Source organism: Haliaeetus leucocephalus, unplaced genomic scaffold, assembly GCF_000737465.1.
Source record: "Haliaeetus leucocephalus isolate CR32 unplaced genomic scaffold, Haliaeetus_leucocephalus-4.0 Scaffold228, whole genome shotgun sequence".
Classification (NCBI taxonomy): domain Eukaryota; kingdom Metazoa; phylum Chordata; class Aves; order Accipitriformes; family Accipitridae; genus Haliaeetus; species Haliaeetus leucocephalus.
In genome coordinates this window covers 22,393,096-22,419,672 of record NW_010972664.1, presented here as the reverse complement: position 1 = coordinate 22,419,672, position 26,577 = coordinate 22,393,096, and the positions used below count along the sequence as shown (strand labels likewise).

General features: G+C 38.7%; 1 protein-coding gene across 1 annotated transcript in view; it reads left to right on the top strand.

Moving 5' to 3' along the window:
• Nucleotides 1–509: 509 nt before the first annotated feature.
• SPAG17 (sperm associated antigen 17) overlaps nt 510–26,577 on the top strand; it is a 99,006-nt gene continuing 72,938 nt past the window's right edge. The window contains exons 1-4 of the mRNA XM_010567509.1: nt 510–605; nt 9,055–9,195; nt 9,577–9,636; nt 23,116–23,247. Of these exons, the coding sequence (XP_010565811.1) occupies nt 510–605; nt 9,055–9,195; nt 9,577–9,636; nt 23,116–23,247 (429 nt within the window). The remainder of the gene's footprint in view (nt 606–9,054; nt 9,196–9,576; nt 9,637–23,115; nt 23,248–26,577) is intronic.

The window sequence follows — 26,577 nt, the reverse complement described above, 5'->3', positions numbered from 1 at the left end:
AGCAGTAATGCGCTGCACAGCGAGGCTTCGAGGCTCCGACGAAATTAAAATAAAGATTCGGAGGCCGCGAGCAACAACCCTGCTCGGTGCAAGGGGGTGGGGGAAGGGCAGCATGTGGTTTGGGGTACGTTTCACCGAACGTCAAATCCCACCGAATATTTCACTCGTCTCCAGCGTGAGATCACGACACGACTCCTCTGTAATGAATTCTTTATCTTGGCAGCTCTCCTGCTTTCTCCCCAACCCTGCCTCCCTCTCCCGTCACATCTGGTAGTATTTGGAGAGCGGTTTTCGGCCGGGGAGCGGGCCCGCCCGCCTTCCCGCCTTTCTTCCCTCACACACCTGTCCGCCTTCCCGCCTCAGCCCCGCGGCTCCGTGAGGCGACTAAAGCCGCCGGCCGCGGAGCTCCCCCCGCCTCCGCCGGCGGGAGGCACGTCCCACACGACCGGCCCCGTCCGGAAAACCCCGTCGCTAAGGAACGCAGGCGTGAAAGCCGTTTTTTATCCGCCATGGGCCCGAAACGGTTCAAGACCGGCGGGGTGGCCTCGGCGGGGGCCGCGGACAAGAGCTGGGAGGCCGCGCTGGTGGCTGCCCGCCTCCAGGAGGTGAAGGCAGCCGGGGGGGGCAGCGGGGCGGGCGGTCCCGGGAGTTGAAGGGGTGAGGGGGGACGACGACGGGGGTCCCGGGCTGAGGAGCGGCCCCGGTGGTCGCAGCGTCGGCCCGCGGAGGGCGGTGGGTCGGCCCGGTGGGCGACGGAGCTGCTCCCCCCCCGGGGCCCTGCAGGTTTCTTGCTTTTCCTCCTCGGCACTTTTTCTTTTTTTTTTTTGGGGGGGGGGGGGGGGGGGGGCTCTGGGTGCCAAATTTCGGCCCGGGAGTGAGCTTTTTAAAAACTGCTGAACCACGAGGTTTGATGGAGGTGCTGACACAGCATTAGCTGTGGCGTTGAAAATGTGAGGCTGTAATTTTCCTGGTTGAGTGTGTGCAGCTAAAAGGCACTTTTTTCTTCTTCTTTTTTCTTTTACAGCGTGTGAGGATCTAAAGGTATATTTAGCTTTCCAGGTTCTATGTAAGCAATGTAATTCTAATAAATCTTGACTTGTAAGAGGGAATTTGGTTTCAAAATAGGGTAGTAGTTTAGCAAACAATAATATTTGTCTAGCATGTGTTTATCTAGCGCTGCTTCTGCAAGTGAGACAAACGACTGCCATGGCTTCCTTGTTTGATGGGTTTCTGTTGTGCCCTATTAAAAAAACAAGGGTGTTTTTTGGTGGTTGTTGCTGGGGTTTGGGTTGCTTCCCCCCCCCCCAGTATGCCAGCAGTTCTGGTTAAGTATGAGGACTTTTCAATTCAGGTGGAGGCTTTTAAACTGGCTAATTAGTTTTCCCGAAAATGCCACAGATGTCCAAAAGTCTCTTAAATACTTACTTGCTTTTACTTTTATTACTTGGTAGTAACCATATAGTACAAGTTTAGCCAAACCAAATCACTTTTTGAAGTAAGGTGCTCAGCTAAGGCTGCTGTTTCCCATTTTTCCCTAGAATGTAGATTTTTCAGTAGAGTTCAAAGGTGCTTGAGCCTTTTCCTGCTCCCGAATCTCGCCACTACTCCAGGAGAACCTCCCTGAAGCATGAGAAGGGGGTGGAGGTTCAGTCTCCATCACCTACTCAGCTCCTGACCATTCTCCTGCACTTACTAGCAAGGTGCCAACTAGCGATTTTTTTTTTTATGGTGGTGTTTATTGTGGTTGTGGATATTGTCCAGTGAATTCACTGAACAAAGTGCTTTGTTCTGCTGCTTCTACGTGTTATTTATTACATTTGTTAAATGCAAACCGTTGTATTGAATTATTTTAAAAGGTAGGAAGTAAAATGCTCAAAATTTAGGAAATGCCAGAATTAGGATTATTCAGGACCACACATTGAGGCAGATGGAAAGAAATATTGAATATGTTCACTGAATGGGGCAAGAATTCTGTAGGAAGAAATATGTGATCACCTAATGAAAGATTATCTTAATGCCCTATACCCATGGGTGCTGAATTAAGATTCCTGGGTTCCTTAATTCTGGTATTGTCCAACTGTTTTTTGTTCCAGTTAAGCCAATTCCACTTTCTCCGTCTTGTTGTTAGCAGACAGGGCCTTGGGAACTTGGGAAAAACTGTCTCCCTGCTGTGGTCAGCTTGAACTCAGGCTTCTGTGATGCTGGGCAGCCGCTGAGATGTCTTATTGCAGGAAAATTCTTATTCAGCTCTTACAGTCATGGGCAGGCACATACTTGGTGCAAAAATGTCAAATGCCAACAAATCTCTTCTGAGCATGCGTGAATCAAGATTCATCAAGTATGGCCAAATGTGGCTATACTTCATGTAAATAAACGTGCTCTGTAAAAGCACATCTTTGAGACAAGTATGGCTGTGCTGCCAAACTTAATTCCTTCCTCTTGAACATGGAGGGAATGGAATAGCTTAATTACTTAATCACATAGGGTTTTTTTATTAAAGGATAAACATGATTTTTAAAAACTGGATCTCGTTCTGCAAATAGCCTAACCACAATATCCTTCCCCACCCCCCCCCAGTAATCTTAGAGCATACAAGATTTAAACTTGAATATATAAAGGTCAGGAACTGAAAGCATCCTGTAAAAGAGAGTATTGAGCAACTTTAAGTGTCATCAGAGCAGACACGGTCCACAAAATTATTTCTTATTCCTCAGTGTTGTATGTGATACACCATATGAATCTGAAATTATTTGGGAGATGACAGGAACTCCTATCAATTAAATAAATTTCTCTCCTTGTAATTAATGTATAAAGAATTTTTAAATCTTTTACTTGTATCAATTTAGAGAATATTCTTTCCCTTTAGTGGAGTCAAAGGGAATTTACTAGAACTGGTTTTAAATTGCACCAGATAGACTTGAGCAATGAAATTTCATGTTTTAATGTGTGTTTATGACTTACAATATTTTATTAGTCTGATCTATGAAAAGGAATCATTTTACCAGTGGTGTTAAGATTTTATGGACAGTATGCTAACTAAAATATGATTTAATGGTATTTACTAACCAAATAATTGCTTTTACTAAACACACTGTGAAAACTGGCAAACAGACAACTTAAAAGCATGTACAGAGGAAATACGGATTTTGCAGAGCCTCACATTATAGTTTATATGCATCTTTTTTGTTTCTAATGTGCTACACAGAAGAACATGGAGCTGCCAGTTGTATTTGCCTTCAGATATTTATCAAGATATTTTGGCTGGGTTCACTGAAGAATTAAGTTACAAAACATAAATTAAGATTCTTAGTTTTAAACTTTGCATGCTTTAAGTACTTAAAGAGCAATATTTGCCAAGTGAAAGGTGAATTCTGGGCAAATACAGCCCTTAACAATTGAGATAATTGTTATCTATTACATCTTCTTATTAGCTAGTATAACAGTATAGCAACTGGAAGCCGCATTCTGCTCTGACTTACCATCTGTATGGTTTCTCTCATTTTATTGGTGTTTTAGGGCCTGAAAATTGAACTGAAATTAAAGCTTGTAAAACCACTAAAAATGTTCTGAATAGGATGGCTCCACTTTGGATTACTATTCATAATGCTTCCTCTTTGGAGAGGAATTAACATTGAATTGAGCTTTGATACTCTCTAACCTGCCCAGATTATACAGCAAAAGCTCAGGCTCTTAAAATCAGAATCCATTAGTAATATGGGTGTGTGTCAATCAGCAGATAATGAAAGTGGACTTGCAGATTTCTTAGCAGTGATGCCCTACACAGTCACTACATTAGGGCTACAAAATTGCTGATGAGCAACCTTTCTCAGTAACGCCAGCTGTATTTGGTGATTTAGAAGCTCCCTCTGTTGAAAGTAGAGTGCTAGAGGTAATATCACTCAAAGTCTTCATAAATAACTAATAAATCTCATTATTTCTGAGGCATTACTTAAAAATCAGGAGATTAAAGAACTTTTGCTGTTTGATGCTCAAATGTTTGGAGTTTAAGTTTTCAAATGTTTCTCTTCAGCCATTACAGTCAAATTTGAGATTGTGCTGTAATGAACATACTGGTTGTGGTCCTAAGGAGAGGAAAAAAAACCCAAACCACAACAAAACCAAACAAACAAAAAAACCCCCACAACAAAACCAAACCAAAAATAACCAATAAAAGACCCCAACCAACCAAAAAAACCATGAAATACCACAAGAATAAGTGATGATGCAAAACGACAGACACTTAGATTGCCTGGAATTGGTGGGGAGGTGGGGAGCGGGGTGAGATGGCTGCTTGATGCTTTTCCTGGCCAAAGAGATCTAGAAACTGGTACTGCAAAAATAAACAATATACCTGACTTGTTCAAATGTCTTCTCTAGAACAGCTGCCCTTTTGTGTCTAGGAAATGAAGCAGAGGAAACAAAGTATGTTTAAAAAGGAAACAAAATTTTGTGAGCTACATCTGCTTTTTTCTTCAATGTGAATTGAAGTTAGAGATTTTTTTAACATGCCTATGCTATTCCAGTAGTACTGTGGCAAATGAGATATGTAGGCTATGTGTACTGGTTTTTAACAGTTGGAAAAAAATCACATTGCAGAGGGACACAGTGCAGGCTTGAGAACAAAATCGGGGGAAGATGAAACACCCTTCTGTGTTGTGTGAAGACAAGGTTTTTGGAAAGCTGCTAGCTGCTTACATGGAGCTTTCAGAGTTAGGTGGATCTTGCTAGGATTGGAGCGGCTGCACCTGAGGGAAATACAAGCTTCCCACAGAGATGGTTATTTCTAACACCAAGAGAGACTTTGGTGCGTCTCAACTCTTGACACGGCCAAGAGTTTTAAAATTGGGGGTTGGGGGCAGTGTCATTTGTGACAATAATTGTCACTGGATATTTTCCAGTGAGAGTGGTCTGGCCTCCCCTTAATTTGAGCTTGTTTCAGATTATTTAGGGAGTATTCAGTTACCAGTGCTACATTTCCAGCTTCGATTTTTTTTTTCTTTTCATTCATGTTTGAATCAGCATTGTTGTTTCTGTGGGCTATCTACTCCCTGCATTTTGGTCGTCTTTGTTCACAGTATGTAGCGCTTGCATTATACTCACAATGGCAGCCTCCCTAGACTGTTTCCGTGCTTTTCCAGTGGTTATTTTTATGGTTTTCTCTATCCTGTTCTTTAAGCTGGGAACCTCATTTGAGGTAGCCTTAGGGTCACTAATCTGTCCTCTTTCAGATCCTTTCTCAGGTCTCACTTCTACAATAACATTTGAAAGAATTAAAGTAAGTAGAGGAGCAGTTGTATATTGAGGGAGCAAATATTTTTAAAGTAACCATATACATTTTACTGCTTTTCCTTCTCATTTTTATGTTGTGATTTTAGGTGGTGAGCTGTAGAAGCAGGGTCTGTTTCTTCTCTATCCTTTCAGTGCCTTGAACATTAAGGATACTGTTACAGTATTGATGATATAAGGGCAATATTGCAAAAATAATGGATTTTGAAGGTCAGAAAAGAGCATATACTAATGCTGCACATTCACTGTCCTTATTAAGTTGCTGTTCTTGAGGTTCAGCTTTTCTGAAAAATCTTCAAGGGCTTCAAAATTGGTCACTCTAGAAAGAGATGACATGCTATTAATGGCTCTGGGAATTGTGGATCATTATTCGTTCTTAAAGTGTGTGTAGCTCTTTCTGGTATTTAACTAGCTCCAATTCACAGGTATTGCACCTTTTTTACAAAAGGAATATTTTTTCCTTCATTTTGCAGCTAGGGAGGTATGGGCTATCTCTAACATTGTTTAAATTTTTACACAAAAGACCTTGTATTGAGTTGCATATACTTCTGTATAATTAAGTTAGGTGGGTTTATAATTTTCACTACCAGTTATCTTGTAGAGGCTCATTCCTTGTATTTTATTTTTAATATATTAGCCAGTATTTTGCCTATCCTATAAATATTCTCATAGCTGTTCTGTGGAGAAGCTTTGGCAGCTTGTTTCTTTGAAGCAGAGAATTTAGAGGAGGGAGATGTGGCACACTGATGTCATGAGCATACCTTTTGCTGAGGACATATGTTTTTCTGAGAATGTTTGTGTTTGGATAAATCCTAAGTTTTTTGAAAAATTCATTTTTCACAAGCAGGACTTACCCGATGTTTTGCTTTAAGTCTGAAAGTGCCTGGGAAGTATTAGAGGGGCTAGAGAATAAGGATTTGGAGAAGGAATCTGAGGATGGAGAAAGCTGGAAGTAGGATCAGATAATGCAACTAGGGACCAGCTAGACAAGGAGACTGAGGACGAGAGCTAGGGGAGGAAGTTACAGATGTGGGAAGCATTAGGAGAAGTGGTGGAACTCAGATGAGGAACCAAGAGTGGAAATGGAAGGAGAAGTGAGCTAGGGACAGTTGTGACCAAGGGGTGGAAAGATCAAGAAGAGACAGGACTACAAGGAAGAGAGGTTTCATAGACATCTTTGTTGCAGAATGATGCTAATCAGTGCTAAGCAGGTTTAATTTGTGGGCACCAAGACACCAGCATGTTTTACGAAGGAACTTAAGAAGGCATAAGGCAGAGGTTTTGGGACTCTGATGGGGATTTCTTCGCATACCTGAAGAACTGTAGGAAGCTGTGCGAGCAGGCTCTATATTGCTGCTCGCATCTAGGTTAGATCCTGACATTCCTGAGTCTTGCTGCTCTTGTGCTGTCAGCATCTGTCTGTGAGAATTACTGGACCTCCTTCCCCTCTTTTGGTGGTCCTCACCGAAGTGGACAGCGTAGTGATACCAGTTGCTCCATGAGCTCACATCGCAGGCAGATGGTTGTTCCAAAGGCTCCGTCTCTGCTGGTGAGCCCTGGGAACATCAGGATATTGTCTCGTGAGGGCATTTCAGTCTCAATTCTGAAAGCCTAGGAAATGATGCATTTGCGTAATTGCGCAAGTATGGACATCTAAATGCTCTCTGTTCAAAGAATGGTAAAGTTTTTGTGTCCAACTCTTGGCAGCTATACAATGACAACTTTAACTTGAATTCAGATTAACTGCAAGTTCTGTGTGCGTGTTTCGATGATAATATCGGAATAGCTAGCTCTTTCATAGTGCTGTGCACCGGTGGCTATCTTGGCAGCTTTAGGCAGGAGGAGGTATTGTCCCCTGTCTTTCCCCCCAGTTAGAAGGGAAAAAGAAATTCAGAGTACTTGGTGCGGTCCCCACACAGGCCATTGCTGCTGCTGCTTCTCCGTTGAGTAGTGCCTGCTGCCCCAGGTCACCTGGACACTCTCATAAATTCCATCATGTTTGCATTCTCCTAGAGCATCAGTGATAAGCTTGCACTCTCCTGCATTTTATAATTTTAAAAACTTAAGGTTTATTTTGTGCTGCTATAAAGCATCAAGGAAGTTTATGATGTGTGGAACTGTAGGGACCCTTTTGGATTAGGTGTCTGCTCTGTAGCTACTTGCAGTTTCAGAAGACTACACTTAGTGACCTAGGTAATCTTTCCATCTTTTTTGTTTCTCTGAATAGTCTGTGGTTAAAAAGATGGGGCATGTATGTATAATCACATCGTGCTATATTCATGTGATGTTATGCTTTGTTACCTTAAGAGTATGACAAACTGTTTCCCTCCATGCAAGCATTTACTAGTTTGAAACTTAGGTCAACTGTTGCTTTCTCCCATCCCAAGTCATCAGTTACTCAAACTGCAAACATTTAGGTAGGCTTTTTTTCAGCTAAGAGAGGGAACAAATGAAGAAGGGTACAGTAAAACTGGAAGAAGAAACTTTTCCTTTTACGATTTATATCTAACTTTTTTTGGAACGGTCCTTTCCCTTACTTTGCCATCAACTCAGGTTTTGTTCCTCTTTTCCACAAGGACTTTGTACATAATATACACTTATGAAAATATTTCCATCAAAATCCTGAAGTTACAAACCTCTCCTAAATTTGTCTTTAAAATCTTTCCCAGCTGTGATGCACACTGGACTGGTATGTGGCTCAGTTTAGCCTGGTCCTCATTAGCGTGACCATGTCTTGGGACAGCCTTGATGTCACTGAAGGTCTTCCAATCTTACCTTTATGCATTATTGATATCCTTGCAGTTTACACATGCAGATGTGCAATGAAAAAAAAATAATTGGTGATTCCTCAAGAGTGTACAGCACAACCCCTGGAAATGCTTATGTCCCAGGCACCACTGGTGCTGATAGAGAATACTCTGGAGTGCGATGTAGATGTGCTGGAGATAGCCGCTGGCTTTCTAAAAGGGATTCCAGTAGGTTAAAGCAGAAGAAATGGGAAAGAAGAGTAACCAGTAAAAGTTGCTTGAATGACATTATTTTGAAGCTTTCGTGGATGTGTGTCACTAAATAACGTCTTCCAGTCTTCTTGTGTTCTGCGTTTCTTTAATGCTGAAATCAGATTTTTTTTTCATAAAAATGTGTATTTTACTGCAAATGTTTGAAAACTGCTAGTGTTTTTCATTTGTCAATATTTAATGAAATATAACTTGCCATCAGTAAATAATTTTTCTTGGTTCAGAATACTTAGTGAAACCATGGTATGCATAAATATACCCTCATAAAACATCATACAAATAATGCTACAGTTTTCAGAAAATAGTATCTGGGCATTATCTAATTTGCAGGACGAGGGAGCTGAAATTTGTTTATTTTTTTCTACAGCAAATGATCACAATAATACATGTATTCCAAATTCACTTCTTGTTTGCTTAGTGATATGTCAGAACTGCAAATGACATTTAAAAGTTACTTTATCTGTGTGTGATGCTAATGCAGCGTTTGCCTGCCAGGACGTTTGTGAGGTTGTTAGTAGGCATTTGTGTTTTCCGTAGCATAATGCTGCCACCTGATGGCAGAAGGAATTGGGACAAAATAGTATGTGCTTTTTCGGGTTGTATACGGTTTATTTCAGTGTGATTAATACAGTGATGTTTAATATGTCTTAAAGGGAGTAACCACCTCTGCAGGATTACTCCTTGAAACTGCAGAGAAGCACTTTTGTTTGCTTCAGTTTTAATACCTTAAATGTTTTCTTTTGGAAAGTAGGATGACTGGAAGCCTAGCATCGCTTTCGTTGTTGGGACCAACGTTGAGGATGAAATCCACACCAAGGCCCTGTCTCTTGCTGTGCAGGTGCCACAGCGGAAGCTCTTCAGTGTGGTAACACGTGAAGACATTTTCAGACAGGTATTGCAGGAAAGGAACATTTAATAACAAACCAAACCCTAGATCTCCCTTCTAGATACTAACTTCTTTGGTAGCTCTAAATTTCGCATTCAACTGAATTGCTCTGTGGAAGTCTTAAAAATTCCACTAAATGGAAAAAGAAAAGCTTTTCTGTTTTTATGTATAAGCTGGTCTGCTCCCTGTAAATAGTGAGCTTTTGTTACAGACTTTTCTTCGAGGTGCTGATCACAAAAGCTCCTTCCCTAAGGTACAGGAGTACCGTAAGATGATTTCTCACTGTTTCGGAGTGTGAGTGTAATGTTTGCAGAAGGGAATAATGAGTAAAATAATTTGTGTAAACTTAAAATCTTCTCACAGTAGAATGCCTTTATTTCCTTGCAGATCAGAGAATCTGGAAATCAAAAGGGAAAAAAGGTTAAGGATGTGCCTATGTTCTATGAGGTAGGTTAAAACATGTATTGCAGAGTAGGTGCTCTTTTACACTGAAGTAAGTACAGCTGCATGATTGTGTTATGCATACCTGGGTAAATGCAAATCTATTGGATGTAGCTGGTTAAAACTCTCAGTACTTAAACTGCTTTCTTTTTGTGATACCAAGTGTTCTGTTGGACTGCTAATTAAGTGAGGATCAACATGTCTTTTTAGGGATATGAGTTTTATTATGTTAAGAATATGTTGTGTGGTGATATTTTGATGGAGGGTGTCACAAATTACAGAAAAATTATTAGAGTCTGCTCTCTCAGATGCTCCCAGTAATTTAGAGACTTATACCTTCATTTATGGGAATGCAGTCCCATAAACAAAAGGCCATCTCTGTATGCTAGTATCCATTATAGTCTCAGTTTGATGTTAAATTCTAACCTGGTTCGTCTAGTTGGGTACGTCAGCAGGGTTAGGAATCATGCTTAGTACAAAGAGTACTTCCTCCTACCTTGTTAATGTTTTACTTACAGCTTGTGAGAGGTTATAAAATCCTGTGATTAATTAGAATATTGTTTAAAATTTTCTCAGGTAGAGTTTTATGGCCCTACAGACCTGGAGCATAAAGAATTTTGGATCCCTCTAAAAAGATCTTGTTTGCGTTTTAGTTCTGCAATGACTAATAAACTTTTTATGTGTCTCAGGTTTTGGTGGACTTTATAACAGGTCTTTTTAGTTGCAGTCTGTTTTTCAGTAATGCCAGACTACTATCTGAACAAGTCCCTTTGGAATTATTGACCACTGACATGACTGTGAATTTTATGCAATTAACCCTCTTCGTTTAGGACTAGCCTCCCAGGCAAACTCACCCTTGTATTACCTGGTATGCAAAACCTCTTCAGTTCTACTGACAGAAGGATTCTGAAGTCTAGCTCTAAGCAGAAGCTTTGTATGATACCTGTATTTAATTACTAAGAGCAATTTTCCTTGTGAAGTGGATACTTATTAAATTCCAGCTGTCAGTGCTGTGTCTCATTAGCTACTTACTTTACTCCTCAAAGACATTTTTTTCCTCCCCTCCTTTAACAGAGAATATAAAATGCCTGTTCTGACCTTTTGCTTGGACTCAGTTTCCGTTCTGGCTGTAGCAAATTAAAAGATTGATCATGTTGCCACAAGCATTAAGATCCTGCCTCTCTGGGCAGAATTTACTCCTGAGCGTTCACTTAAAGTCCATGTGCAGTTTGTGCATTCAAAGCTTTCACTGCAGTAAGGATAAACAAGTACGAGGTTAGCACAGAACACAGGGTTGTGAAATGTTATGAGAGGAGCATTTCTGTCTTCATTGCATATGGTTCTTTTCTCTGTGGTAGGATTCAACATACTGGCATTTCCACAAGTGCATATTCATTTCTAGGGAGACTGTAAATGAGATTCCTGATGTTTAATGCTCTTTGAACATATGACATGTACATGTGTATCAGTTTGAGACTGATGACATGCATAGTAATGTGGTTATTAATGTTATTAACATTTTTACCCACGTCATTGGTCTTGCGTGCTGCTTCTACTGAAATGCAGGGGTTTTTAATAAATTTCAGTGCAGCAGTCTGCAGTGCCTACAAGTCAAGAAACTTTAACAAACTGCTCTTGGTATACTGCAAGCTAATCATGTATCATATTAAAATAATCCCTGTTGTCTATTCTAAATTATTTCCCTTCGGGGTTTCTCTCATCTTACTGTGTTGCATTTCATATCACTCTTATTGTACAAAGTGAAGAGGATCAGGGCAGGGTTTATGAATATGTAGCTAAAAGATTTCAAATCCAGGAGAATTAGGTGTCCAACACCTTTTCTGTCTCTTAAGTGACTTGATGGGAGTAGGAGTCCTGACTGGTAATTTGGTGCTAATTCCAGCACTTCATTAAATAACGTTAGGCTGAGTCTCTCATAAAGATGCCGTGGAAATGATTTTTTTGTTGTTGTTTCTATATGGAAGGGAAAATGTTACACTTCCTGTAAAATATCAACAGACTTTTTAATAAATCAGATTAATTTATCATGTACAGTTTTTCCAACAGACAAGACCTAAAACTACAGTATGTTTGAATAAAATATATGCATTTTATAAGCAAGGTATGTGTCTCATCGTTTATGTACCTGTTTTGTCAGCTTTCTATTAAGGTTGGTAAAATCATGTGTAATTAAGGTGCTTTACCACTAAAAAATATGATAGTGTTTTAGTTCCCAAACTTTGAATTTTGGAAATCTATTCAAGCCTAAATTTTCCATACTAGATTTGTTCATGTGGGTGATTTTTTTTTTTTTTTTTTTTTTTTTTTTTTCTTTCTTCTTTCTTGAAAATTCTGGTGAGAATGGGTTCAGGGGCTCTGTGGATGGAAGTATTTTTTTTATTTTTCTTTTTCTTCTAAGAGTTGTTTTCCAGTTTTGTTGGACTCACTGGGACAGGGTCAGGAAATTTGCCTTTATGTTACCCAGGAAATTTTGAGAAGGAATCTTGTCCCATACTCATAAAGGAGCAAGCTGGAGCTGGGGAGTAGTACCACGGTGAGAAAAGACTGTGAAAGAAGATGGAGCCTCATGTGGCCCCTTCATGTGAGAAGACTGGAAGTAGATAGATGGCATTGCTGAAAATGGACAATTGAGTAAGGGACACGGCCATGAGAGAGAGACAGATGAAAGGGAGAGAAATGTGGAACAATTTTGTGATTCTCTCGGATAAGCTGAGGTGCTTGGGCCGTGGAAAGATGAAAAAGGCACAAGTGACAGAGACGAGAGCAGTTTTGTTTGGATGTGGATCCCAGAACACTGCTTTCAAAATGTGTCCTTGTGCTTGTGAAGCCAGCAAAACTGAAGTCTTGTAAGAGCAGCATCCTTCCATACTGCTCTGACTCGTCTCCAGGACAAGCCATCCTGTGTAATCAAACAGGCTTAATTGCAATTAAAAATATTAATCTTTATTCCACTATCTGTCAAGAATTAATATATTAATTCTGGTTTCTCACAGCAAGGCTCCTACCTACAGTTGTCAAGCTGAAAAATATAATCAAATCAGGTGCCAAATCCAAATCGTGGCCCATTCTCATCCTGAAATTCTGTGAGGCTGGAGCAGAATAAATCAGTTGTAAATAAGTATTTCCCAGCTGTTAATCACTGGATAGATAGCTAACTCTGCTGTCATCTCCGGCGTTTTGAGGATGGGAGGCAGCATGAGCAGTGTGCACTGCACTCCAGAAATCCTCGCTAGACTTCTGATTCCTTGAGGATGGGTATAGGTGAATGCAAGTTGAAAAGCTCCTAGGCATGGCAGAATTACATATATACATAAAAACAAACCTAAGGAGTAAATTCATCTTCTGCTAGGCTCTGTATAGTATGCTGTGGAGGAGTGGAAGCGTGCTTTCAGTAGAAAAGATGGGCACAACCCAGGGGAAGAGGCCAATACACAAGTGGAGTGAAGCCTGTGATAGCAGCAAATCCCATAAGTTGAAGGGGGTGGAAGGAGGAGGTGGTTTGGAGAAGGCATTCCTATTGGAAAGGAAAAGGTAAATCGACTATCTGGGCTTTGGACCTCAAATGTAGAGGAAACATTTGGTGTAGTTGAAAGGAAAGCTTCCTGCAAGTGATTTTATTATTCTGGGTTTTTTTATCCTGCACCCTGTCTTTAATGATGCCTTTTTTTTTCTTCTCTTCGCCTTTCCTTCCCCTGTGAGACACAGAGCTTTGAAAAGAAGAGTTTTCCTTCTCCCTTGCTCTCTAGTAAAACTGACCCAATGCCCTCTGTGTTCTTCTCAGTCTAGGCTGGGAAGGGCTTGGTAAATGCCTAGTATTTTAGGCTTATGTTGTTACAGTTTACACTGTGCTGGCTTACCAGAGGATTTAACTAGGAGTTATGTCGCTTCTCCGAGAGCTAACTTTTCTGGTCAGGTGTGAAAGCTTCAGACTTGTTTGTCAAGTGTAAATACGATCTGGTTTCCCACGAGACCGTAGTGAATGCTGCAGAAATAAATAGATATACACATATGCACAAAATAAGATCACTAAATTGTTTTGATTCTTCTTTTTTGGTGAGAAGGGCTACTGACAAGAAAATTTCTGAACACTGTAGCCCGAGAGTTGAATTTCTTATCCACGTTACTATCACCAGTTTGTTTTACGTTCTGTGAAATTAGTAGATAGATTTGATTGGCAGAAGAGACTATTATGACCTGTGCTATAGGTCACAGTATTTTTTCCAAAAATAATTTGTGTGCTGGAATTTTTAAAATCAAGATTGGATTTTTTTTTTTTAAATGATTGAAAACAATTGAGAATCTGCTACAACTTAATTTGTTTCTGGGGAGGACCTTTCCTGATACTTTTATTATTATTATTGTGTCTTCTGGAGATCTTATAATTGAAGACTTTGTCAGTGATCTGGGAAAGACACAAACTTTTAAACAGAGCAGTCTCAATATGTTGTATGCTTCAGACCCCACAAGAAACTCACCTGTTTGATGATGACTCTTTGTTTATGGTTGCATTTTCAGATCTGTCAGTTAATGAGTTTTAATCTTTGTCACTGCTTTCTAAATCAGTAGTCAAAGAATACTTAGGAAATTCTGCTTTTCACTGTATCACCTTACCTGTTTCAGCTAGAATTGCAGTCTTACCAGAGAAAGCTATTCTTTTTTTGAAAAGGCCACCTTTTTTTTTTTTCCCCAAAAAGAACAAAATTGAATTTGTAATAATTATTTTACCCTCCCTTTATTTGTTGTTCATTGAATCCTCCCTTAGGACATTAAGGAAATAATACCAGCCCCTCTGTTATTCTGCAATGATCAGCATTACACTGCCAGTACTTAAAATACTTATGTTATTCTAGTTTCCCTTTTTTAAGCGTTGGTGTGACATCAGCTTGCTTTCTTTACTTTAAAACTGCCCTTGTTCTCCAAGAGTCGGTTAAAGTCAATATTCACCATCTAAAGAGCTCCTCAGCTACCTGTTTTTAACACTTCTTTGATTATATTGTCTATGTCTGGGTTTTGGTATGCTTAGCTTTAAAAGCTGCCTTTTTGCAACTTTCTGTTGATACAGTTGGAAATAACTGCTTATTAATGAAGTGATACAACCATGTTATCTGCTGGTTTTCCGAATATAGAGCAGAATAATCACTGATTAACCCTACTTTTCCTGCATCTTTATGTTTCCATTTAATACCAGACCAGTGCCATGTTAATGATATTTTTTTTCCTGATACAGTTAAAAAAAAATAATCTTTTGTTGTCCTTATCTCTGCAGGCATCTGTTGTCTTTCTCTTATTTTTCTTGCTTTTCTTCCTTAAATCTGAAATAGTGAGGACTTTTAAATCGGGCTATCCGGGATCTTGTTACCCATCTGATTGCACTGAATTATCTCTGTTTGATTCTTGCATGTGACAAGCAAGCAAACATTAGCTTGCACATCAACATGCTGGAACTGTTAATATTTAAACAGAAGAGAATATAGAATTTTGATGACAAATTGTTCTGCTTCTTGCCATAGCTGGCTGAACACAGGACCTGTTTGATTCTCCTGTTGACTTGCTTCCAGATCTGCATCGCAAAGGGTTTTCATACAAAACCTCACTTTATTTACCTCCTTGCTAACAGGGAAGTAGTATCAATGCAGATATTTCAAACTTCTGGACTGATAAAAGCAGAAGTGCCAGTTTTACTGTCTGAGTCAAAATAGGTAACAGCCAACCCATATCACCAGACATATTGAGATATCAACCTAGTTGTGCCATTTCCACAAACAAGCCAGAGACCCCCAAATTAAATCCTTCTACTGCCAAGCATAATATGCACAGTTTTGCTATTAAAATCCAGTTCAGTTGAGTGCTTGCATATAAATCTTAATTAGTTCATGCTTTGTACAGCTCATTTTGAGGACTAAAAGGTTATTGGTTAGAAATGGAATCTTGCATTGTTTTAAAATTATTTACATGGTACATGGGCTCTTTAGTTTGTTTTTTTCTCTAAGATTGTGCTGTCAGAATCCTTGGGAAATTGTGTAACGTTCACAGTACTTCTTGCCTTAATAGGCAATAGGCTGTAGCAGAGACAGAAGGATCCTTGCGTTTTCTAGGTATAAGTGAGACAGATTCCTCTCCTGTCATTCCAATACAAAATACATAACCCAAGATATTAAGAACTTTTGTAGGACAGCAAAACATAACAATCAACAAGCTGAAGGGGAAAAAAATGGAATTAATTTAGCCAGGAAGCAGTGGATTTAAAGCAGTCTTTAAGCATTTCTGTGAATTAATGCTTTGCTAGAAGGGTGTACAATGTAGACTTAAGATTAGGGTTGTTGCTGGTAAGACTATTTGAAGTGCTGGTCATGGCATGATGTAAAGAGAAGGTCCACTTTAGATTGGAACTGAGCATGTAGTTCCTGGGATAGGTGCTCTTACTCTATTATGAATTTCTTTATATATAGGTATATATTGTATTATATATCATTGTATGATACATAATTATACCATATATAGTTATATAATAGATATATTTTAAATATATATTTAAAAGTCTGTGTGCATGTGCATAATTATTCAAAACTATCTTCTATTACTTACCCCAATGGCATGAATTTTGTTCAAGAAACCAGTTAAGAATAGCTATTCTATTTCTAAATAAATTTTATATCCTCTCTTTGGTAGGTCTTGAATACCTCATACCTTTCTATTATCTTATACCTTTCTATTGTCTTATGTCCCTTTTTTAGACTCTCTTATCATCTCTAACAATATCTTCATCCCTTTTTCTAAATTCTCTCATCATTGTCTCTAACAATATCTTCAGAAAAAAAAAGGGGGAGGGGGGGAAGAGGGCAGCACTAGGGACAAGGAGTATGCGTTCATTTTGTGTTAAGGACGTTATAGTAAATTCCTAGGGCAGAAAAATCAAAAGTTTTGGTTTTAGCTTGATGAGAAAACAGAACTCTTAATGTCACAGACATAATGCTTATGGCAAGGAATATTTTCACGCAAGAAGTACAAGTTGTGTGGCATCTGGAGGAGAGCAAAGACTTGTAGCCAGGATATGTGTCACTGAAGAAAAAAGTTTCGGAAATAATGCTAGTCAGGAGTATTTTTAAGGAAGCCTTTTGGTTTCTTGTGGAAACATATAATTAAAGGTGACATATTTTTGTGGAAGTGTATAGATTTTGACAAAATGCTATCAGAAAGATTGTGGTCAAGAATAGGCCTTCTCAAAAGTAGAGACAGTCGTATTAAAACCCAACCTTCTCAGTCTAAAAATGTATGTCAATAGAATTCTATTTTGCAATAAAAGTTAGAAGATGTTGTTTTCATTCCACTGTAGAGCAAAATTAATTTTAAAAGTTGTTGTAAAATGGAACAGCTCAGGAGCCAAAACTTTTCTGATGTCATTGTTATGATGAGAGGGTTTGACAGTAGAAACAACTTTGGCAGCCGTGCTGAATGGTCAGAAGGATAGAAAGATTTAATTTTATTTTTCATTCCAGTACAGAGCAAAACAAATACTGCAGTCTTAAATGTCATAATAAAATGGAACAGTTCTCCAGTCACCCTTTGTCAAGTGCTATTGTGTGCATGCAAGTTAAGACAATTTTATTGCAGAAGGACTTGGCCCTTACACTGTATAGATATGCAGAAGATTAATGCTCAAGAAACAGTTGGGAACTGTTGTTAAATGAAGATGCTTTTCAGGGAGGTACTGGCTCCAGGAAAGGGTAAGAGACTTTAAATCCTGCTGTGGGCACTATCTACTCCTCTGTTGTCAACTCTGTTGTATCTGTTACTAAGCTCCTACCAGGTACATTGTAGTACAGAATATAGTATGTTTTGTAAATGATCCCAGTGCATGAGGTGGTACATTTACCTGAGATATTTATTGTTTTGTCTTCTGAGGAGAGTTTAACTGCTCTGCTTCCTGGGTCCAAGTATTTAGGCCAGTTTACTTAAAAGGATGCTAAGGAAAAAAATTGTTAGCTTAGCTTAGGTTTAGGAAGTTTCACAACTCCCATTGGTCTTCAGCAATTTGTGAATATCAATATGAATGAGCCTTATGGAAGACTACCAGTGTCTGTGTATTAGCTGAGGGCAGATTTACCCCCATCTTTATCTCACAGGAGACCGTTACAAGCAATTCAGATTGCTGCCAACTGAATAGGGACAATTTATGTCTGTGCCAAACTATTCCAAACAGACACTGTCACACCCCAGGCCAAAAATCTTTGGCATCTTCGGATGAACTGCAAACTTGGGTTATCCACATTCCTCCTAGATAATGTTAAGGTAGTCCAAGATTTTCTATGTCTTGAAGATTTTACTAGAACTCACTGAGAAGAAGCTACATGAGCTTCTACTCGTCCTGTTCACCTTAATTCTTACTTCATAATGCCTTTCAGTGGTGAACTTTGTAGTGCTTGCTAGATTGCTTGGATAGACAATTGCCTTGCTAGCACCAGTATCCAAGAGAGTAGAATATCATTGTCAAATGCCTTCTCATAACTTGGCCAAATGGAAACAAAAGAAAATATCCTGACAAAAGAAAAGGCATTCAGCTGGGTTCAGCTGCCTTTCCAGAACAGCAAAGATCTTGCCTAGTTCTACGTTCTGTATGCCTGTCCACTACAGATGTCTTAATGACTTAGGTCATCCTAGTGGCATTAGAGGTGCGTGTGTGTGATGAGGTAAATAGTTCTAAGCCTCAGATAACAGCAAAGGGATTTTTATTTCAAATATAGGAAACCCATGCCACCTAAAAAAGAATAAAATATTACCCAGCGTAAAGACATACCATCGTGTCTTTGCATCAGCCTTTGCCATCATCAGAGCATCTGATGCCACTGTGTGATCAATAGTGGCCTGTGTAGTCCTTTGAGTTATCACATTATATGCCTTCCATTTGGGATTTATGTATTCCATGAGACTGAACTGTTGTTGCTATAACCCAATCAGTCCTAGCTCTTGTATGAGCTCTTTAATAAAGCCAAGGTGAAAAGTCATCCTAATTTTTATGTAATGTATTTTCTCATTTTTACTTAAATTAGGTTATTCACCTGTTTGTATTTCCCTTAAAACATTATTTAAGTACTTGTAACGCTACGACACATATGCTGTACACATGTCTTAGTTCTCATTCTGCATTGCTGAGATTAAACCAGTTAAGGTATGCCCTCAGGTTGCACATTTTCTGTAGAGAGAGGTTTAAAGAACAGACCTTCTTACAAGGGGTATTTCTAACTAGGTTTCTGCTAACCAGATCAAGCTGTATTGTGATTTGGCAAAAACCAGACTGGCTCGTATGAGTGACAACATGTTTTTCTAGGGCACAAGCAGCCATTGCTGCTGCTTTGAGAAATGTTCTCACAATAGAAAAGTAGATATTTAGTACATGAACAGCATATGTATTTGCTCAGTATTGCTCAATAGTGAAAGTGTCCTGTTCTTATTTTAGTAGGTTTGTTTGAAAAGGACCCTGAGGGGGGCAAAAGGAGTCATCGAATCCACTTCAGTTTTTTTTAATTCTCTAGAATACATGTTGGTAGAGTCTTCACTGATTAATGAATCTAATTCATTAGCTTAGCTTAAGTTTTACAGTCTAACTTGTGGATACATAAGCTGTAAATGATGCTCTGTTCAGATATGCAGTTGATTTACTGATTTATATGAGTCCTTAAGCTCAGTTTGAATTGTGAGTCATTAATTCAACAGTGAAGGATAATGATTAAGCAGGTGATCTTTTGACATCATAGTTGGGAAGAGGTTCTGAGAGGAAAAATGAAATTAGGTGAATGGTCTGATAGTAGAGACTAAATTGCATTTCAACACACTGCAGGTGTGATCTGAAAGAAGTTGTTTCAGTTAGCTCAGTGCCTTCCTGGTATTCTTTCAAAATGATTGATTGTAGTATGCTATAGTCAATGAAATGACATCAGCAGATTCAGAAATATTTAACAGTATGTGTAAAGAAGTCTTCTTTGGACAAAAGAAATTTGTCAGTATGACACATGCAGCTTTTGTTCCCTAGTCTTTCTTGAAAGCTGCTTGTGAGGAATTCATGATACTGATGGCAGATTGTAATAAGTGAAGTTAGCTTTTTTTTTTTTCCCCTTCTTTTCTTAGCTTGCTCAGGAAAATTTGAACAGTAAATAATAACTTGGTTGGTATGTATAATCTATCTAGCCTCTTGACTGGAGGCTCTCCTGCTTCAAATGGACTTCAACTGTGTCAGCTGCTAAGGGATTTGAATGACTGAGGACTTCCTCTCAGAACCCTTATGTTTCTTTTAGGAAGTCTGAGGTATATGTGATGGCCTGGTTTTCTCACAGTTTCAGGAACAAGAGGGAAGACAGGGCTTTAGAAAGCTCACCCTGGATATGGGAGAACTACACTACGAAATGGGCTGACCACTGTTCACAGCAAGTGATGCTACTGCTTCCAAGTAGTGAGAAAGCTATGAAAGTTGATAAAGCAATTTATCACTTTGAAAGCTTTTCTGATTATGATTTAGCAGCCGCAATGATTCTGTATATTGAAAAGGAGGCATTTCAAAGAAAGATACCATAAAGACTCTGGCTTTAAATATTTCCCTAACTTTTAAGACCCATCTCCTACCTCAATGGCACTGGCATCTTCCAGTAGTATAGTGTCACTTACAAGCACTCATGCAGCATTTGACTGGCTTGAAATACATGCCCTTTGCACCAGGCAGCTCGATCTCTGCATGGTTCAGACTGCCACCATATGAGATCAAATACTGCATTGCTGAAGCCTTTCTGCACTTTGCAAATGTGACCCCTGCTGTGTGAGGAATGCTAAGTTTCCTCTTCCTTTAAAGGAAAAGAGGCCCTACCTAACTGAGTTGGTCCATCCAAGTTTCCGTGGTTTCTCACATAAGAAAAAGGTCATCACTGGTGGGATGAGGTATAACTGATCTGAAATGAATCCACTTCATAGTATCCAAAAAAATTCCTTCTATACTCCTACCAAGTCTTTGTCTTCAGCTTTTTTTTCTTATTGAGGCTCTGTGGATTCTTAACTGTTTATGCCAGGTGCCTGCATAACTCACAGGACCACAGATGACATAAACATGCATAAGTGTAATAAATCTAATTTCTTTTATCTACTGTACATGGATTGGTCTATGTTCTGTCTTTAAACTAGCAGTGATGAAGGATTGTTTTTTATTTCCTTATGTATAAAGCAGATTTTACATTGCTGTATGAAAAACTATTTGCTTGCTTTGTATTGCCAAATGTAGTGTGCTCATTTTATCTTGGTCTTATTCGTCTGACCTCTCTCCACAGTCATGGAATGTACTTCTGTTAAATAGTTTGGTTTATACTTCTGTAATGCCTCACATAAGAAAATTTGTTCTTCCCACCCACTCAGAGTTGTCCAGCTCACTATAGACCTTGGACAAGTCTCTTAATTTCTGCATTCTCTATCTACAGAATAGGAATAATCATGATGCATTGCTTTTGACTGGTAAAATGCTTTGAAATTCTCGGGAAGAATGGGTTGTAAAAGAGTCGAAGCATTCCTTCCTTCTTCCATGAGCAATAAATCAGTGACTGCCATCCAGCCGGGTTACTATATATACAGTTTTCAGGAATCCTTCCAGAATCCCTCTGTTTCCCCACTATTGTGTTTCAAGAAATGTGCAACTCATCTAGATTAGGCAATTGGGAAGCATCCCTTTCCATAGGCTGTTAACACCACTTCTGCAAAAGAAACCTATATGAGAATTTTTCTCTCCAAGGGAAATTACTGTGATATTTCTACCAAAGCGTCTTTCTTTCAGAGCACAGATTTGCTTAGCTAGCTCTGGGTGACTATTTTTTGTTGGAATAGCTAGTAGTTTCTAGTGTGCCTACTGTCTATGGGAATTTTTAAGTCTGTTCTTAACATATCCTTGATTTTTCTGCTGTGACTCTGAAGTCAGTGTGAGTCTTTCCAGAAGCCTTCTATGGTTGGCTTGTTGAGATAGTGACCAGTAAGTAGTCTGAATACAAAAGATGTAAAGCAGAACTGATGTTAACCATGACATGCTTTCCTATGTGTATGTCAAGGAGATCACTAGGTTTATTAGTGTTGGAGGGGCAGGATTGTTTTGGGAGGGTTTATAAATGCAAATATTTTGGTTGTTTTTTCTCCCTGTTATATGATTCAGAAAAATCTGAATTTTAAGAGATTTCTTTTTCTGTACCTTGCTTTCATTTGTATAAAACAATAATTCGGCATATAATAGTCTGGATTCCATTTTGGCTTTGTTTTATTCAGAGAAGCATTTTTAGTGGCTATGTTTGCTTACCTAGGTTTTACTTGAGAGGTGAAACTTTCTAAGCTGGGCAAGAAGCTATGAAAGCTCAAAGCTAATGGTGGTGGTTGCATTAGACAAGACACAGTTCAGTGACATGCAGTGTGCACCTTCATTGTCTGAACGTTAGCAAGCAAAATTGACACCATATGTGCCCAACTGTAATTGCTCCAAGAGGGGAAAAGAGAAACATGTCAGAACATTTGAGTAACACCTAATTCAGCCCATGGTTATAAATAAAGCTGATGGTTGCTTAAAAACAAAAGTAGGAAAATATTATGGTTATATTATTCCTCAACAGCGCTTCCTACATAGGTGAACTTTATTACAGAGACAACACAAGTGAAAAGAAACATATAACAACTTTTTATGGTATTTTTACGTTATTTTATTTTTTTCGCAGTAAATAAAGTGGTTATGAGGCTCCAAGGAAAACGGCCCAGATGTTAGTGAGTTGTATGAAATTTAGTGGAAACAAGCTGTAAAAAACATAGTCATAAAACAGCCTGTCAATGCCACACATCTGGACAATGCAGCTGTATGTTCCCGCTGCTGTCATCACCCTAAGAAAACTCAATAGCCTTATTTCACCCCAATTAGGCTGCATACCAACAGAATCGGAATTACACAGGGAGGGGGTATATTTTCACCAAGACAGACCCTCTCAAATTCCCTTCAAGGAGTTTTTATCTTTCATTCAGGGCTAGTGCCTCAGACACTAGTCACTTTGTAAACACTACTCCAAACTACTCCCCTTGATTTGCTATCTGTTAAATGCTTTTTAATTTATTACTTTATAATAAGTAGTTGCTTAATGTTGCTTCTTTGTTTGAAACCTAAAAAAATTACATTTTACTGTGAGAACTGTGTGTCTGTTGACCTTTACATAAATCATAGAAGTTTTCTCCATTCTAGTTTTATCTCACACTATAGCAGATATAACTTCATTTGAGGTCTTAGGAACCAAAGAATAGCTATGCATCTTACTGATGTGTTGTTTTTCTGAAAGGGTGGCCATTTTGACCCACACATTGTACAATGTGCGATAGCACTTCCTCATTTCAGCATGCAAAATATGTGTCAAATGCAATATTAAAACTATACAAGTAACAGTTATTTGGGGGGGGGGCGGGGTGTCTTTGCAGGTGATAGAAGTAGCCAAAGCCATTCTGGATCGTGGTGAAGAAATTCCTGTAACACTAACTGGAAAGCTGTTGAAATTTCAACTGCTTTGTCGCAAACAGAAGGACCTTCAGAGAAGAGCAGCTGAAAAGAAGGTACTGTAGTATGCCTTATGGAGGAGGATGCTTAATTAACTTTATGAAGACACGTCTATTCTAGTGCTGTTTCCATAAATTCAGCTTTCTCCTCATGCTTAACTTCCTAGATCTGTTACTGAAGAGAAATGTAAATAGACATTTATCCTTTTAAGTTAATTAGGTTTTGGGGAAGAAGCCTGCAATTACTCAAATGCAGGCGAGACAAGGGAAAAAAAAGAAAAAAATATTGTGGCAGAACTCTTTGCTAGAGTGAGAAGTAGTAATGTCTTAGCTGAGTCTTAGGACCAATAGAAAATAGAGCTAGGAACTGGCTTCATCTGAGCGTATCTCTGCTGAAGTAAAGGTAGGAGAGATTATTACTTGAAAGGTATCAAAGTTAGATGCAGAGCAGCACTATGAAGAAGTTACTATCATGAATCACCTCTCTGGAGGAAATTTGGAGAAGTTACCTCTTCCATCCTCCAGCACTATGGCAGGATAAAATTTACATGAACTATTCCTGGCAGATGTTTGTTGAACCTCTTCTTAAAACCTTCCACTGCTGTGCTTTCGCTTTTCTACAGCAATCAGTATTACTGCTCAACTATCTCTGCAATGTACCCATTTGGAAAAGGTTTCTAACCTTACCAACCCCGCTCTAATTTAAACCCATTACTGCTTCACTTCTCACTGTGTATGGGGACAACAGTTCTTAACCTCCATTCTGCAGAAATCTATTACATATTTAACTAAACAACCCCAAATATGTGTCATGGTTTCTAGTTTTTGATTATGCTTGTTCCTTTCCTCTGAACTCTTTCCAGATAGTTCATATCTTGAAGTCTGCTTCTCAGAATTGGGTACCACATTTCCCAGTGTTCCCAAAACTCGCTTCCACATATTCTCAAGATGGTCACTACTAGCTCCAAGATTGCCTCAGACAGATTGCTTAGGTGTTCCAGGAGGAATTTCACAATTCTTGCACAGAATCGCAATCAGATCAGACCTCTTAATTGCTTTTTAACCTCTGTAATTTAAAAAAAAAAGTTGTCAGATGTACATTTCAACAGCTTACTGAACAATTGATCTTTGCTATAGTCCTTTTCCAGCAAGCGTTCACGCAGCTGAAGACCATTATCAGAAAGTCATGTAATTGCTGCAATAGTTTACCCTGTTAATTGATCAAAAACTATAATGTAAAATGTGATGACATGGAGACTTAAGCAGTCTATGCATGTAAAAGATGCAAGAAGAAAATGGTTTCATGGATTTTGTGTAGTTGAAAAGTCTGTAAGTCTCTTTAGCAATAATTCTATTTGTGGGAATAATTGGTGGATGAAGTATAGCACACAAGTACAAGAACATGAAATGCTAGGTGATAAATTAAAGTTGTGTCCTGTTCCGATAGAAGTCAATTGCAAAATTGGTTAGCAAATGATAATGTAAGATAAAAATAGATGAAGAATCTGAGGAAAAAACCCAACATGTTTTCAATCTGAAGAGAAATTGAGAGGGTGAAGCTATAGAACAGTTTTTTATATAGTGAATGGAGAAAAAATGGCTTTACTCTTAGGTATCAGTCAATGCTGATAAGTAAACTGTAAAACAAGAATTTGAAGTTTAAAAATTAGGCACTTCAGTATTAAAAGGGAGCCTTTAGCTTTGATTTGGCAGGATTACTCCTGTAAATATAATTTTATTTCCCTGGAGGATCTGAGGATAGTTGGTATTGAAGGCTGAAGAATCTCTGGAACTTAGAATTTCTTGTCTGTTTTAGCCAAGCAATCTGGACAAAGTTGTCACCTCCTCTGGATTATATCTATATCAAAGCGTGGCAGGCGAACATGAGAGCAGCAGTTGAAGGACAAAAACAGAGTCAAGAATTTGGAGGGCTCCTGGCTATGAGGATGCTCTGCAGTACAGAGTGGGCAGAAACTGGCTTTTAATTTAGAATTCTAACTCTACATTGTCTGCCATAAAATTTTTAATCCTTTCCAACTAGGTTGTACAGTACACGTTCCATTGCCAACAACTCGCGGGTTGAAATCAGATTTTACAGTTCTCAGAAAGCCAACATAACTGGTGTCTATTCTAGAAAACAATGGACAGTTAATAGAATGGAATGGCAGAAGAAAAACAGCAAGTGAATAAACAAAAATAAACCATAATGAAATTTCTGTACTTCATTAGGAGCAGAAGCTTGTCATAAATTGACAGGAGTATGCGTTCAAATTAGTATGCAGAAGAGACGAAGTGTCTCAATTAGAAAACTGTCTGAGGTAGTAAGATTCCGTAATATGAAGCTTAAAATAACAAAATTACAGAATGTAAAGCTAATGGAAGATTAGAAACTCCGCAAAAAGCCGCACCTTATATGGAAGGAGAAATATGACATTGAGAGGAAAAGGAAAGAGTCCTAGAAAGGAGAGGCTTTAACTTCCTGAGGTATTAAGGTCAACTAGTGTTCTTTGTTGGAATCTTGGCAAGTTCAGGAATGTCTCTGCTTATTTGAGATTAATTACATAAAATGATGCAGATGCAATAGATAAAGCTGATTGTGAACTTTGTAGTTTGATGATTGTATCATCTGTTTTGATGTGTTCATCGGCTTAGAATTCAAAGTAGTACTATCAAAAACTTTGGTTTGAAATGTCCAAAGTGGGATAAATTTGAAAGAAAATAATGAAAGCATCCAAATCCCCCATTTCACAGCACAAATAGTTTCAAGAATCTCTTGAAAGCATTCCTAAATTTTACAGAAAGGGAATGTGTAAAGAAGGGAAAAGCAGGAAAAGATTTTCTGCTTTGGTTTTGAATTTGAACTAATCACAACTTCTGCAGCTGGAAAGTCTGCTTTTCCAGCTGGATCTAGGGAAAGCAACTGTGTAGAGTCAACTGCCCCATCTCATTTGCATGGAGAGCTTTTCTCATTGCTTTAATAGCCTTTAAAGTGACACCACCAGGATGGTAACAGTAAGTTAAGTTAATGTCATTTTATTATATTTAATTTAGCATTACAATCCTTAAATGTCATTCTTGCATAGTTAATGCGTAGTACTGCTGCTGGGTAGAAATAAAGTGGAGGCTTTCTTGCTCTTATAGCACCTTGCTTTACCTTAATATATTTTGGATTATTTTAATTTTAGACTGGCTCTGAGCTTTCTGGATTTATAGCGTGAGGTTTTGGGATACTTACAAAATCTTTTTTCATTCTTTACTCTTAAATTGCTGAGCAGAACTTAATGTAGGTGGTTTTGTTTGAAAATAATGAGAATGGCTGAGTAATATCCTGTGTGAAATGAGCACAAGACTCTTGGTTCTGGTTTATAGTAGGCAGATATTTACATC